The sequence below is a fragment of the Oryzias melastigma genome, linkage group LG15 (assembly GCF_002922805.2).
Source record: "Oryzias melastigma strain HK-1 linkage group LG15, ASM292280v2, whole genome shotgun sequence".
Lineage (NCBI taxonomy): Eukaryota > Metazoa > Chordata > Actinopteri > Beloniformes > Adrianichthyidae > Oryzias > Oryzias melastigma.
Window position 1 is genome coordinate 24651460 of NC_050526.1, and position 14758 is coordinate 24666217.

The 14758-nt window shown below is 36.3% G+C and overlaps 1 protein-coding gene across 1 annotated transcript; it reads right to left on the reverse strand.

Annotated features, from left to right (window-relative positions):
- Positions 1-3303: 3303 nt before the first annotated feature.
- On the reverse strand, positions 3304-13250 carry kcnk1b (potassium channel, subfamily K, member 1b). Its single transcript, XM_024297697.2, has 3 exons — positions 12474-13250; positions 8212-8607; positions 3304-6172 (listed from the first exon to the last, which is right to left on the reverse strand). Exons 1-3 carry the CDS (start codon positions 12826-12828, stop codon positions 5919-5921), a joined length of 1005 nt encoding a protein of 334 aa, XP_024153465.1. The 5' UTR covers positions 12829-13250; the 3' UTR covers positions 3304-5918.
- Between the last annotated feature and the right edge of the window lie 1508 nt (positions 13251-14758).

The window sequence follows — 14758 nt, forward strand, 5'->3', positions numbered from 1 at the left end:
ACTCATTGAAATTATGGCAGAAACTAAAGCCTGGCAAACTATGAGGGGGGGGGTGGATTGATAAATGAAAAAGGTAATTTCTGCACATGAGCAGCTGAACTTCCTCACCTGCAAACCAAAATGACAAATAAGCAGAGAAACATGTTCTAAATCCAGGTGTGGTTACATGACCTGGATGTGTAGGATCTCCTCTGACATTCACTGAGGAAGCAATTACTGGAATCAGGAACAGCTGTGCAGGATTAGTAAATGAATTCAGGTGTGAAGACGCAGAACCTGAATAATTGAAGAGGATAACATGTACACAAAAACAAAAATGAATATCAGTACAATTAATCAAAAAACAAAGACTAGAGACAACCATAAAAATGTGTATAAAACTGTACTTTCTCTCTCAGAGTTTCTCTCTCATTAGTTTCCTGTCATTAAGAAGTTAATAATGTGAAGTTGAGAACTATCAAGGCCTTTTACTGATAATGGAGGATATAAATTAAGAAAATTAAACTGAAAATGGCATTGCTGGGTATTTATTTTGCAAGAAGAAATAACTCACAATCCTTATCTGTGTCTAATGGGTTAAAATGTGTGTAGAGTTTCACAAATCACTGTGTGTAACATTTTGCAAAAAGAATGAAGGAGTCATTGTGTGTAATTTTGTGCAAACCAGTGGCAGTGTTTTGCTCCTTGGAGTAGACTTTTACAAATTGTGTGGAGTTTTTTATTTAAGACTGTAAACAATTGTAAAAAAAAGTTTTTTTTTTCTTTCATTGTTGTGTCTCATTTCTAAATTACAGAAAAATCTGAACATGTGTGCTCCAGTATTACTAAGACACAGTAGATGAATAGAAACTGTGCCTTTATCATCCCTGGAGTTTTCCTGTCTGTTTGATCCTCCTTTATGGAGCAAAAACTCCTGATGGTTTAGTCAGATAAACGAACTCTGGGGAAAACTCAGAGCAGATGGTGTATTTTGTGTTTTTCTCTTTGTTTTCCAGCCCCTCGTAAATGCAAATGTGAACTAATTCCACATTTTGATGGTTTCAAAGCACATAAAGAGAGAAATCTGGTTCCTGGATGGCTTTAAGAACAGAAATTCCCTCTCCTCTTGTCTTTTTGTTGCCCCACGTGTGGCTCAAATGTGCAATTCTCATAAAGAACCAGGTTAATAATAAAAAAAAAAACGATAAGTTGTCAATAAAATTGGGAATTTCTGACTTAGATGTGAACGTTAGTATGCACGATGCCAGCAGTGAGAGGAGTAACAGTGCTGGGAAATGCTTTTCCTCCAGGCTTCTGCTTTCACACAATCCCACTGTGTATACGAGTGTTTCTAAATCGAGTTGCTCCAACATCAGAGAGCAGTTATATATGAAGGGGAAGTCAATCGTCACAGTCGCATGCCAGCGACAGCACCTCCCTGTCCTGGATGAACCCAGACCGCTTCCACCTCCATCGTACAGTCGTAACCATCCAACTGACCAAAAATGTCACACAAATGACCTCAGGGAGCTTCTGCATTTCCATGAAATCCTGTTAGAAAGAGAAGGTTGTTCATCATTTCATCCATGCATACATTCATGTTTCTTCAAATCTACAGACCAACGAGGTTCTTTTTATTCATTATTCAGGATGGGATAGGAGTGGTGGAATTTTACATATTATTTTACATTCTTTTTATCTTCTGGAGGGAAACCTTAGCAGCTTCCTGTGTTCTTTTATTCACAAGAAAGGATCAAACCGAAATATTAATGACTGAAAAGCTGCTAATTTCCACTCAGGTGAGCCTATATCACTAAATCTACTTATAACTCTGCTGTGTATCAGAATTTAAGGATTAAAGGCAAAAAAGTAAAAAGTGAGTAACATTAGAAACATCTAAAAAGTTAAACGTGGGTTGTTTCGTGTCTCTAACGCAAAAAGATAGAACAAAATATTTTTAGATCTCTTCTACTGTAATAGAAAGTGAACAAAAACATGCATAAATTGGATTTTTATTAGAAACATTAACCCCTTCATGGCAACATTTTTCCAATTATTTAAAAAATATTCATTTTTTCCGTTTAAGGGGATGCTAAATTAAGCGTAGTCTGGATTAAATGGTACTTAAGATAAGGGGTTAACATTTTTCACCTCGCCTGATAATAAATGTCATTATATATATATGAAAAGTAGTTTTTTTTTAGGTTTTTGTGTTTAAAGCGTGGCCTTATCTCACCCAAACCGTTGCTGAAGATGTACTTATAAAATATACAAGAACTTTCTGCAATGCAGACAAAGTATTGTGGGCTGTTTATTTCATGTAAGTCATATATGATTTAAAAGAAACTCATTTATCAACCTTAAAGGAAGACGTTAGCCGGATCATTGCGGCTTTCTGCGCCGACAGCGCACGGATGAGGAAGAAAAAGTGCTCCTCTCTGTCAATTCAAGACAAACTGCATTTTCGCTGAGCTGCAGTCGTGAGTTATTTCGGCTTTCGCCCACAGGTAATTGTGTTCTCGCAACACGGATCCAATAAATACTCGCTGCTAGTAAGCATTTGAGCTGCTTTTGCTTATAAACTTCACAGTGTGGATGTCAGCTCAGTGCCTCAGTGGGGAGAGCTGCCTGCATGTCAGAGGTAATTACTCTTCTAAAGGAAATACAGCTGCTGAATAAAACAAAAGCATAACACAATTACATTCTTTTTCCTTTTGCAAGACATTCACTGCTGTAAAGCATAACATGCTCTACAGCGGTGAGGTGAATAATGCAGCAAAAATTATTTTATGTAAAGGAAAGGCATTAAAACATTCAATGTCTTATATACTTCTACTTAATTACTTCTCCCTTGTAAACGAGCTCATAGATTAAGTCTGGGCAATGTTTCCCAGCCCAAGTAAATAAATAATTCCCAGGTAATCAATGTGTTAGAAGATCCGAGTCCTCCAACTTCAATTACTGCTCTCTTCAGATGGAAACAAAGATGTACCTTCATCTCAAATTCAAAAATGAGATGAAAGACTGAAGCATCCAAAGTGTCAACACTTTTTTCTTTCCGAAGCTGCCTGAGTCCCTGCAGATAATCACTTCCATTCTTCTTCTTTCCGACTCATCCGAGTGGATTCATGCAAAACAAAAGCTCACTGTTTATCACTGACTCCTGCACTTACTCCTATTCGTCTAAAGGAGCAATTTTATGGTAATTTCACATTATATAATCACGCGTGTTACCATCAGAGCACATTTCCCATGAGCCACTGCAGGATCAGGCAGTGTCAAAAAACTCTTTAGGAAGGAAGTAAAATTAAGACAAAAGTCGGATTAAATAACCATAAATGACATTTTTATTTAAGATGTACCGACATTTTACAGTTTAAGATTTGCTAAATTGAAGTTAAGTGACAGATCTGTTCTATTTCTTTAATATGAAAATGAATCCCTTCAATATATGCAAAAGAACATTTCATTTCCTCAGCATAAATAAATAATTTCAGTGGTTGACAATTCTTCACAAAAGGTTCATTTCTTGGAAGAAAAAAAAACTGAACGAATACTTTAATCTTTAACTCAGACAACCAGCATATGAGAAAGAGAGAAAGCTTGAATCAACATCAAACATTTTGTACATTTACAGTAGAAATTACAGTACATTTCACAGCTGAAGAGACAATGGAGTTCCACACAGGCACATTTCTAAGCCTTCCTATGCTTTTCCAGTGTCAATAACAGAGAAAAAAGGTAACCGTGAACATAGAAAAAATCTAACAAAAACCTGAAAAAGATCATTTATGAGGCCCCGTAATGTTTCTTTGTCAGTTTAATAACTTTAATAGGTATTTCATGGAACCTGCCTGAAATGTGCAGACAGAGATTACATCAGGATGTTTTTTTATCTTTGTATCTGATGCAATTTCTAGAATTATTAGCACTCTGATAATAGAGAGTTGTTTTATTGAGGTTTAAGGTAAACAGAAAGCAATTAAAGTGGTAACTTTCTGAAGTCGTAAAGATCATCTAGAATGTACCTGTTTTCTTGGAATTTTCAGAATTCTGTTTTTCTAGTTGTTTTGGACATATGAGTAAAAAAAAAGCTTTGAGGTAAAAATGTAGCCATATTTTGACCACATATTGGTGACACACAAGGAAAAAAAATATTTGGTGCCAAATAATTAAAAATCTTTTGAATAAATAAGAACTTTTTAAAAACTGTCAAGGATTTAGAATTTAAGGCATCTTCATTATTTAATCTTCTAGTGACTGAGCAATTATTTTATCACTTGGCTATGGAAATGAATCCTACGCTTATGGACTGCTCATTACAAACGGAAAATAAAATCCCAAAAATATTGCATTGAAAGGACAGCAGGGTTTGACAGAATGACTCCGCTTCTCATTATTTGATTAAAAACCCAGTAAGTTCATGATCCTTTCTATTATGTTCAAGTGTTTTTCAGTACAATACAAATTCCCTTTTATAAAAATCACTTTTCAGTCTTAAATAGAACTAAATAACAAAGCAAATTATTGTTTGAAAATGAGTTAACCTGTGATTAAACAACGTTTAACACACTGATTGACCTGAACTATTTCGCGGAGTTTCCTTTTTATTGTTGAGTTTTAAAATAACCTTCATTCTGACCGCAGAGTCCAAATAACAACACAGTTGAAATCTCAAAAGCAGCTGACAAGTCCTTAGATGTCCTCACAATTCTTCTGCATTTAGGATTCCTTTTTGTTAAATAAATAATGACAGCATGTTTTCAGAAATCGCTTCATCCTCACTGGTGCTGGGAGTTCAAGTTTTCCAAGTTGCCCTTTTTAGAACGCAGCCTTATTTCCACTCGACGCACTTTGTAAACGATCAGAATATACATTTTTACATTCAAATGTGGTCAAAACAGTGAAAAGCGTGTAGAGATCCTCTGTAGCTGAAGGTTCAGCTGCAAGATGATCGACTGCTTTTTTCACATGAACAGCATGGCTGCAGAACAGTAGTTTAGGTTCCCCTTTGTAAGCAGGGGGGAACCTTCCTTCCCTCTTATCAGTAAATCAAAGAGCATCACACCAAAACATCTTAAAAACAGCACTACAGTGAGGTGAAGTCTTGAGCTTTACAACCCTTCAAAAGTGAAATGCAACAACGGCAGCACAGTGAAAACATTAAGAGGACAGAAACATGGATAGTAGCAGCCGCTTGAACAAACCCTGTTAATTTACATTTTTAAAAACATCCTAACATCTTCTCAATTCAGCCTGTACAGTTTTTTTTTCTTTTTTAAACAAAGCCGTTCTCCAAAATTTGATTTACAGATGCTAGCTTAATACTGAAAAGAAATGGAGCTTGTGCAGATTGTTAACGGCAAGCTTTTAAAACTTAAATAAATGACGACTTTCAGTACGGAGGCTGAAAACTCATCTTCATCTCCAACTTCATCTCCATTAAAAACTGAAACCATTCCTCAAATGAAAATATACTACAGCGTGTTACAAGTACAATACTTAAACCAGTATTATAATAATTGTGGATGTTTGTAATGACTTTACTGTTTCTTATCTTTAATGGACACCTAAAATATTTACCCTAAGATGTTGTTTCTAAATGAGTGTCAAGCATATATCTATCTATACAAATGTATGGCACAAACATTTCTACAGTTTGCAAAATTTTAAGAAAGAAGTTTCTTCTTCTTTGACATGGGCAGTAGGTGAAGCAATTAATGTGCAATAAATAGGGGTTTTAAAGGCTTTTATCTTCTGTCAGTGTTACAGACTACAGAGGAAAGTGGCTGGTTAAAATTGCTCTTGTCGATTTATTTTTTTTATACGTTTGCTGTACTACAATGACCATATTTTGAACCTATTGGGTTGAATCTAACATATGGGCCGCTGCGTAGGTTGAGACAGAACGGATTCATCTACCTCCAGCCTGGATGGTTTTACTGAATCATGGGGTCGTCGTTGGGAGAGACCAGGGTCGGGACGCTGACGAAGGTTTGGGTTTTCTCCTCGTGGGCTGCAGTGCTGTCAGAAACGGTGGTGAAGGACAGGTGATCGTGCTCCAGGATGTTAACGCGGTCCTGCGGCTTCTCCTTCTTCAGGTAGAACATCTTCCTCAGCTGCTTGAGTTGTTGCAGCTCGCAGAAGGTCTCCAGCACCACCAGCATGACGATCAGACCCAGGATCAGGTAAACTAAAGACACAAACAAACAGGGGAGGATTACATATAGATGGCAGATTATCAGCATCTCTCAACCTTTTATTCAATCATGCAGATGCCGTGGTAAAAGTCGTTTGTCCATAAAGGTTGAACAAAATTTTTGTACAGAACAGAACAAAAGTGGTAACTTTATAAAGGATTATTAGCATTAAAACAACAGAAGCACAACAAAAGAGACAAATAACAGTTATATTTTTGTCTAATTTCTTAAACGGTGCAAAATATATTTTTATAGATGTTTTTTCTTAAGCTTTTTTTAAATTGAAATGGTATAAAAATACCTAAAGGCTTATTATCAAAGAATTATTACTACCACTATAAATCGGTCAATCTTTTTCAAGCACTTAATCCAACAATTTGACAGTATATATCAGTATATTTAATGGGTTAATGGATGTGTACTGTATGCATATCCGCAAATATGCCTATTTATCATTAAGTAATTATCATAGCATCATTTTTCTTTAATTTTTAAATCAGTTTATGACTAAATATATTAATTAGGTTCGATACATTAATTTATATATTTTTGGCTTTTTTAGTTTTGATTAATCTAAATAAATCAATTTCTATAAACTACGACAGATTGCTATTAAATTTATTATGACATGAGATGGAACATTTTTCTGAATTCAAAGTCAAATATGTTCATTTTAGTGGAGAATAATGTATTTATATTGTCTCCCTAGAAGTATTTAAGATATATTAGTCTATAGACACAAACATCTATTTTTTTATTCATACAGGGGAAATAAAACGGGGATTTTTGCAAGTCACTTTTCAAACTGAAGCTGCCTTCTTCCTCCTCTACCTGCTGTTTTTCACTTTGACACAAGGTGGCAGTAGTTAGCCTGTTGTGGATACTTCACAGAGCAATGAAAGAAAAACAAGAACATTTTTAATATAATGCACATCTCCTGTCTGGTGATTTCAATTTGTGAAAATTGCTTATAAATAAATGTCACAGATAGAGCAAAAAAAGGGACAAAAATGTGCATATGGAATTTATCATCAACATGGATGTCATATTTGTTCAGCTCCTTTGTCTCAGTGTCCTGTCTATGTCCTGTGTACTAATGGTGTCACTTCCTGTACAAATATTTAAAAAACTTCATAAAAGAAAATAAATGGAGGCGTCATGTGTGCAAACACCTTCTGTTCAGGCCTTCTCTCTTCACGGAGGTTGGCACATTGTTCCTGCTAACTGACGTCATTTCTGTAGCTGCTGCGTCCTGCACACCCACATGGTGCATGCTGGAGCTGACTTCAGAGAGGAGCATTCATGTATGCCCACAGCTTGTCAAGACTCTCTTGTCCTAAAATGTGTTTTATTCAAGACGCTTTCAGGCCCAACAGCACTGACGACAATATGTCACACAAATAACTCAGGAAGTGAAGTCACTATTTCTATTTCAGTAATACACTTTTATTAGGGCTTTAAATAATACCAAAAAATATATTTTTATTTCGGGTAAACATTAAAATTAGCTTTTTTTTTGTCTGAGAATGTGCTGTAAATGGAAAATATTGCAGGTTTTTTAAGGAATGTTTTAGCATCTATAGTTGTTTAGCAACAACTTCACAGTTTATTCTCCTTCTAAAATAACCATGAAAAGGATATTCATTCTTATCTTTTATGTCTTTATGTATGCAACTAAGCTGTCCTGAGATTTGCCTGTCTAAAAGTGTTTTAGGGAGGAAAACATTTTTTGTGTGTTTTTGCAATTAAAACACATTTAACTACCCTGCATATAATAAAATTTAAAGGAAAGAAGTTGAGTAATAGATCCATTATCACAATCAAAGGTCAGGTCATAAATCCACTAAGGTAACAGTTCCATGTCAGTTAATCATTACATTATATTTGAAGAAACTCAAACTCTCAAGGAAGAAGGACTGTATGAAGGAAGGTGTCTTTTTTGCCAGATTTAGTGCAAACCCATGGGAATATACATATTATATTAGCAGAAATTAAAATAATGCAACAATCTTTGAAACTTGAAACAACTCACCAGTGATGCCCACTTTGTAGAGCTCTCTGAACTTCTGGTTAGCCGCCTCTCCAGGTACATAGTCTCCCAGACCAATGGTACTTAAAGAGATGAAACAGAAGTAGAAGGACTCCAGGAAGTTCCAGTTCTCCTCCAGCACAGAGAATATGGCAGCAGGGATGAGGAAGAAGCAGGAGACAGCCACCATGGCGAGCAGAGTGGCATGAACGATGGCCACGAGTGGCTTAGACAGCCCCCAGCGAGTGTGAATGTACACAACTGGCCTCCTCGTGGTGAACACCATGATCCTTTGCACCACAGCCGTGAGGAAGAGGAGGGTAAAGGGGATGCCGATCACTGAGTAAATGATGCAGAAGGCCTTCCCGCCATCGGACAGAGGGGCTGTGTGACCGTATCCTGTTGAGAAAAAAAAAAAACGACAGACATATTTGGATTACCTAAAGATGCTTGGGAAAATTCAGAATAAGATGTGAAATACTTTAAAACTATGCAATGAAAGGTATTCATTATTATCTAGTACCTTTAGTGTATTTTCAGAAGATATTAGAAGCTAGTTTTCTCATTGATAGATATAAATTATCATGACTTTTTGTTATCACAACCAGACTTAATTGAAACACTTACATTATTCAATATAATCTGTTTCTCTTTTATTTAATAATACATGGGAAAAATCAAGTAATCATTAGGAGCCACTCTGATAAAAATAGTCTTTTGGGTTTTTTTATGTGTTCTTTAGGCATTTTTCTGATGATAGCGGACATATCTTAAGAAAATAAAGCTAAAAATAGCATTTCTTTATTCAAATCGAGTCAGAAGCAGATAAAAGAATGCAGTTTGAAAATCCATCCACTTGTAGAAAACTAGGTCCATGTATGTCTTTGTATGTATGTTTTCCTCGTTTGATCTGGCATTTGGGTCTAAACTGTACTGCTGAATAGCTTCAATATTGCTCTCCACTTTTGTTGAACTGGTATGTTAGGTTGGGGGTGTGAGGGGCTGTAAGCTAGCAGGAGAACATGTAAACAGACAGCTCTCAGCAACAGTGAGGGGGAGGTGTTTGCTCCGTGATAACTATTGACTCTATTTGAGAACTGGACATAGAAAATGCCTTATTTCTGGCTCCAACGAAATGAAGCCAATTTAGTCACCATTTTTGCATGATATGGGTGCCACCATTTGGAGCCAAACAAGGTTAATAAGCATTGATTTGTCCAAGTCGATCTGAGACAACGTTTCTATGGCAACCAATCAGGAGTGACCTTATTGGAAGTCCACAACGCCGTTTCACTGAAAGCGGGCTGTCAATCAAACATTTCAAACATTCAAAGTGGGACCAGAGGATCCCACATGCTCTTATTGAGGCATCCGATTGGTGAATTTGTAACTTGAATAACTTGCGATAGAGAAAAAAATATATAAAATAAAAATTAGGATGAATAAGACCATGGTTAAAAAGGTAGCAGACCAAGAATGATGATTCTGACAATTATATAACTGAGTAATAGCTGTTTTTTTATCAATAGAAGTCTATGGGATTTTGGGTTCTTGGAGACTGCTGGTACAGGAGAGAGAGATCGCTCAGTCCAGTTCTCTTATACAGTCAACGACGCCAACAATCCCACAACTCGGAGACAAATGTCAAATAAATTACTGCCACTCTGCATAAATTATGTCCTTGAAAACGACACAGATTTTTTAAATTTGGCCCAAAATTGCATTATCATAATTCAAAGATCACTGGGAATGCTCGATCAAAAGATGATTGAAGTTGGTATCTAATTATAAAATTCTACTTCGAGGTATTTTTTCTATGTACTGAGTGATATATTTAACATGAGTAACAAAAATTATTATAAATCAGTCTCCCAAATATCTTGTAAGCATAATTCATAAATCAGAATGGCTACGTGAAGTTTAGTTATGGAACATTTAAAAAAAAAAAAACTTTTTGACTACAGGATTGTTCGCATGCTTTGAAATCGAGTTCATTCTCCTTTCTTGATAAAAAGTTAGACTATTATTTGCTGAATGGCTAAATGAATTTGGAGTATTTACTTTATTTCCAAACTTTCTCATGATTTACAACTGTTCAATTTTCTTTTCTAAGTTTCTATTTCATAAATGTGTTTTCTGTCTGAAGGCTTGATGGGATCTCGGTCATCTTATCTTTTTATTATCTCCCACCTTCATGTGTGCTTTGAACTTTGACACAGAGAATAACTAACATCAGCGACTAGACGCAAAGATGAACAACCGTCTTCATAACTTTTGTACAGTTGATAGTGAACTTGTTAAGGGTCAATTTAAGGTTAGTAGGTGCCAAAGTTTTCATAAAACGGAGAAGCATCTCTGATTTAAATGTTAATAATAAGCAAATTTCTGAATTAAATCAAAAGCTCATCAAATTTCTACTCCAGTTTTGATAAAAATGATGCTTTTAAAAGAACATATTTGGAACTTCCATTAATAAAATTATGAATATTTATATCAAAAACGAATTAAAAGCATATATTGCCCAAAAAGAAAAAAAGAAAAGACTTGCTGTTGCACTTCCTAGCCACTCAAGTCAATTAGATTTGTTCATCCTAGCCATTTTTAACCACATAGGGCTGATGTTATTTGTAGGTATTTACATGGAAACTGATGGAAATTCAAGTTGGTGTTCTCATACTAACCTTACTTTTACCTTAACCCTTCCCCTGGTCTGTGCAGCCAAGAATAAATGTATTTAGAAAATTACGTGTGAATAGTCACTTTCCTCTCTAAGAGCAAGGTCTTTTCTGGAAGCTAAACTGTCAAATAAGTGAAGCGAGAAAGCTAACAGTCTGAAGTGAAAGTCTTGCTTCTCTAAACGCCACTAAACCACAAAACCTCTCAAATTGATGAAGATGTTTTGCTGTCTTTCATAGGTCAGAAGGGTTAGACGAGTAGAGCGAGCACAAACGCAATGAGATGGTTGAAAAAAGGACAAAACTGGGGTAGACCATTAAAACTGTCTTGGCTTCAGGCTTGAGACAAGCCTCTTTGAAAAAAAGCATTTAAAAAAGTAAAAGGGTTATATTTGTAAGGTCAAGATTGATTAGTGGTATGACTTTTTATTAAGTATTCCACTTGCAGCAGGGCAGCAAATTACATAAGGTGATGCTGAAGGGTGAATTTCATTATACAGCTCTTCTTATATTGGCACTGATGCAACCATGACCCAGTAAACTGTAGAGAACTCCCCCAATCTCATGTACCAGTTATTCTGACTTCCCTGTGTAGAGAGGAAGTGGAAAAAACACTCTTCCCAAAACAAATCATATAAAAAGAGTTTGTATCACAATCGTCTACTGTCTTCCTGTTTTTTTGCATGTTTTTTATGCAAATTACTTTATTTTGACAATTTTAATAAAAAACTTTCAAGTGAGTGAGTCCATATTAATATTGAAAAGTTCGATAATTTGCTTAAAAAACAGAAACAGCTGGAATCACAAAAGAAAAGGAGAAAAAAAGCTTTAAATGACGCAGTTCAAGCCCCAGCTCATCTTGAATAATACAAATGTTGAAATTACAACAGGTTGGTCCAAAAGACATATTCATAGATTCACAAAAATCCTGTTTAAACACTATGTGCTGTAACTAAGTGCCACAGATTCTGTTTACAATGGGATAAAAGCAGGGTTACACCCTTTAAAAAGATAAAGACAATCAAACAAAAGCTTTATAATGTCTGGGAATGTATGTTGTAACTTTTCTGTCATAACACGGTGAAAAAAGAACTCAGCAATGTGTTAAAATAATTACTAATAAGTAGGGTTGGGCTTAAAATGCCAATTAATCAATTCCAATAATATAACATTTAAAGATTAATCTATTTTAATAAAGTTTTATAGAGTCAAAACAAACCATAAAGCTTGTGAATGTAATTAAAATAGCCTAAAAAAATTTAATCAACTTTTGGTAGTTATCAAACCTAAAAACAATGAACGTGTATTTTCAAAATAAAATATGCCACATTTGAGATTTGTGATGCTATGCAAGAAAGTCTATTTTCTATGTTTTCTTATATTATTTAGTTGAGTCAAGGGTTAAATAGTGAGAAAGCCTACATTTTTACTCGTTTTATTCGGTTATTTTTAATATTATAGGTTATATTTTGGCATGAAAGCGTTAGCTTGAAGCCTGCCTGGTGGGGCCTCGCGGGATGCAGACTCTGAGCTCGTGCGTGTTTACACTGCAGAGGCTAGCATCACCATGCAGTCGACGCGGAGACCTACCTGTGGTGGACAGCACCGTGCTGGCGAAAAACAGGGCAGAGGTGAAGTCCCAGTTCCAGTTAGCAGAGGCGTTGTTGAGGATGGAGACCCCATAGTTGCTGGCCTCCAAGGCTTTCTTCAGGAACCTCTCCAGCCTCTCCTCGGAGAGACAGTCGTTCTCCTGGAGGAACTGTCTTTTGATGGCCCGCAGCTCCTGACGCAGGAGGTCTTCATAAGGCAGCTCCACGGAGGAGAAAACCACGGCCCCGAAAATTAGATAAAGGACATAGCCTAAAACTAGAGATAAAAAATACCACATCGATTTGTGATTTTGGATTAAACGAACGCAAGAATTGCTGGCGAGTGACTGAAGCATTTTAGGAGGTGCTGGTTCGCTGCTACGCTACGTTACGACGTCTTGTTGGTTTAAATCGAATACAATAATAGATAATTTCCACAAACTCCTAAACGCGAATTGTGTCAGTTCAAATGGGCATCTTCTTCCTCGTCCGCGAGACCTGCTGTGGCTGAGGCTTTCAGGTGCAATCGGAAAGATGATACTCCCTCTCTGACGTGAGCTGCGTTTGGACAATTATGTCGATAACCCAGTTCGGAGCAATTCGATTTGTCTAACTTGTAAGTCTACAAATGTCCCCTTTACATTTCTAACCCTGAACAATTCAAAAGTATAGTGATATACCCCCAATGGGGCGTTCCCGAGTTCTTTTATTGTCTTATTTCCGTACACCGACACCCCTCAGTGAAGTGGTAGCGACGAACCAATGACGTCAGAGCGTTTCGTTCTCTCCCTCCAGGTAGTGCGTCTTGTTTTGGCATCTTTTGTTTCCTCTGAAAACAAGTCTGAAACGCCACAGTGCCGCGGGCCATGCCGTCAGAGATCTGGTGGAGGGTTGAAACTTAAACCCCCCAAACAGGCCACGCAGATGAAATGTTTAGGAGAAAACGAGATGCTGAGAGACAGGTTTCAAACAAAGGAATCTGCCCCAGTTTCAAGTAGACTGTGACCAAAACTGTTTGTATCCACATGAGAATTGCAGGATGGTTTTTGTGTTTTAATACAGATTCCTTGATATTTTCATCATACATTAGTTAAAAATACTCATATTTTTTTAAACTCTTTTTAGTTATAAATTAAACTACTGCATAATTTGTTGCAAACAACAAATGACATTAATTTAACCCGTAGTGGTGCATATTTTTAGTACTACCCCAGCTTAAAATATATATATATAGTTTATATATTTTTATTATATTACACATTATCAACTGGAAACGTAAAAAAAATTCAGTTGTAACTTGTATTTTTTTTACTGCAAAAATTAAGATGACACAATTTTACTTGAAACTTTTAACATATAGTAAAAAAAAAAAAAAAGCAGAGACAATCTAAAAAAATAGGCAAAGCTCCATTGAACTACGATCACTGGCCCCTTTATGCGTACATACATACAACTTGCCAGTACTTACTTTTGCCTTCAGAACTGCTTTAATCATTGGTGGCATATATTTAACAAGGTACTGGAAACATTCCTGAGACTTTGGTCCATATTGACATGATGACAGGATCACACGGTTGCTCCAAATTTGTCAGCTGCACATCCTTGATGCCAATCTCCCGTTCCACCACATCCCAAAGGTGTTCTATTGCGTTGAGATCTAGTGTCTGTGGAGGCAATTTGAATGAACTTATTATCATGTTCATGAAACCAGTCTGAGATGATTCCAGCTTTATGGCATGGTGCATTAACCTGCTGGAAGTAGCCACCAAAAGAGGGTATAGTGTGGTCATAAAGGGGTGGACATGGTCAGCAACAATACTCAGGTTGTAACATTGCTCAATTGGTGCTAAGGGGCCCAAAGTGTGTCAATAAAATATCCCCCACACCATTATACCACCAGCCTGAATTGTTAATGGAAGGCAGGATGAATCCATATTTTAATATTGCTGATGAAAGGCCCTAAAAAAGGAACATGCACAGTACAGAAGTTGCACAAAAGCAACTGATGACGGGAGCTACAGTATGTCGTCCTTCTTTTGCTGAACTTGACACAAGGCACCACAAGATTTAACTGTCCAGGCTTTAAAAAAAAAAAAAAAAAAAAACTTCTTAAAACTTTTTTCAGAGCCGGAGTTTTGACATGAAACTCTGTTCGCTGTTTTACTATTTTTAATTTTGTTGTGTGTTCTTGTGTTTTTATGGCACTTCTTTTAACCTTTTAGTTGTTTTGTTTAATGTTTTGAGCTGTTACTGCATGGAGCCTTGTTTGACTGCAGATATTTTAAG

Excerpts from the sequence above, each read along its gene's own strand:
- kcnk1b (XM_024297697.2), bottom strand. The coding sequence starts at position 12,828 with ATGCTTCAGTCACTCGCCAGCAATTCTTGCGTTCGTTTAATCCAAAAT. Across the intron at positions 8,608-12,473 it reads CACGGTGCTGTCCACCACAG|GATACGGTCACACAGCCCCT; the intron begins GTAGGTCTCCGC and ends TTTTCTCAACAG. Across the intron at positions 6,173-8,211 it reads CTACAAAGTGGGCATCACTG|TTTACCTGATCCTGGGTCTG; the intron begins GTGAGTTGTTTC and ends TTGTGTCTTTAG.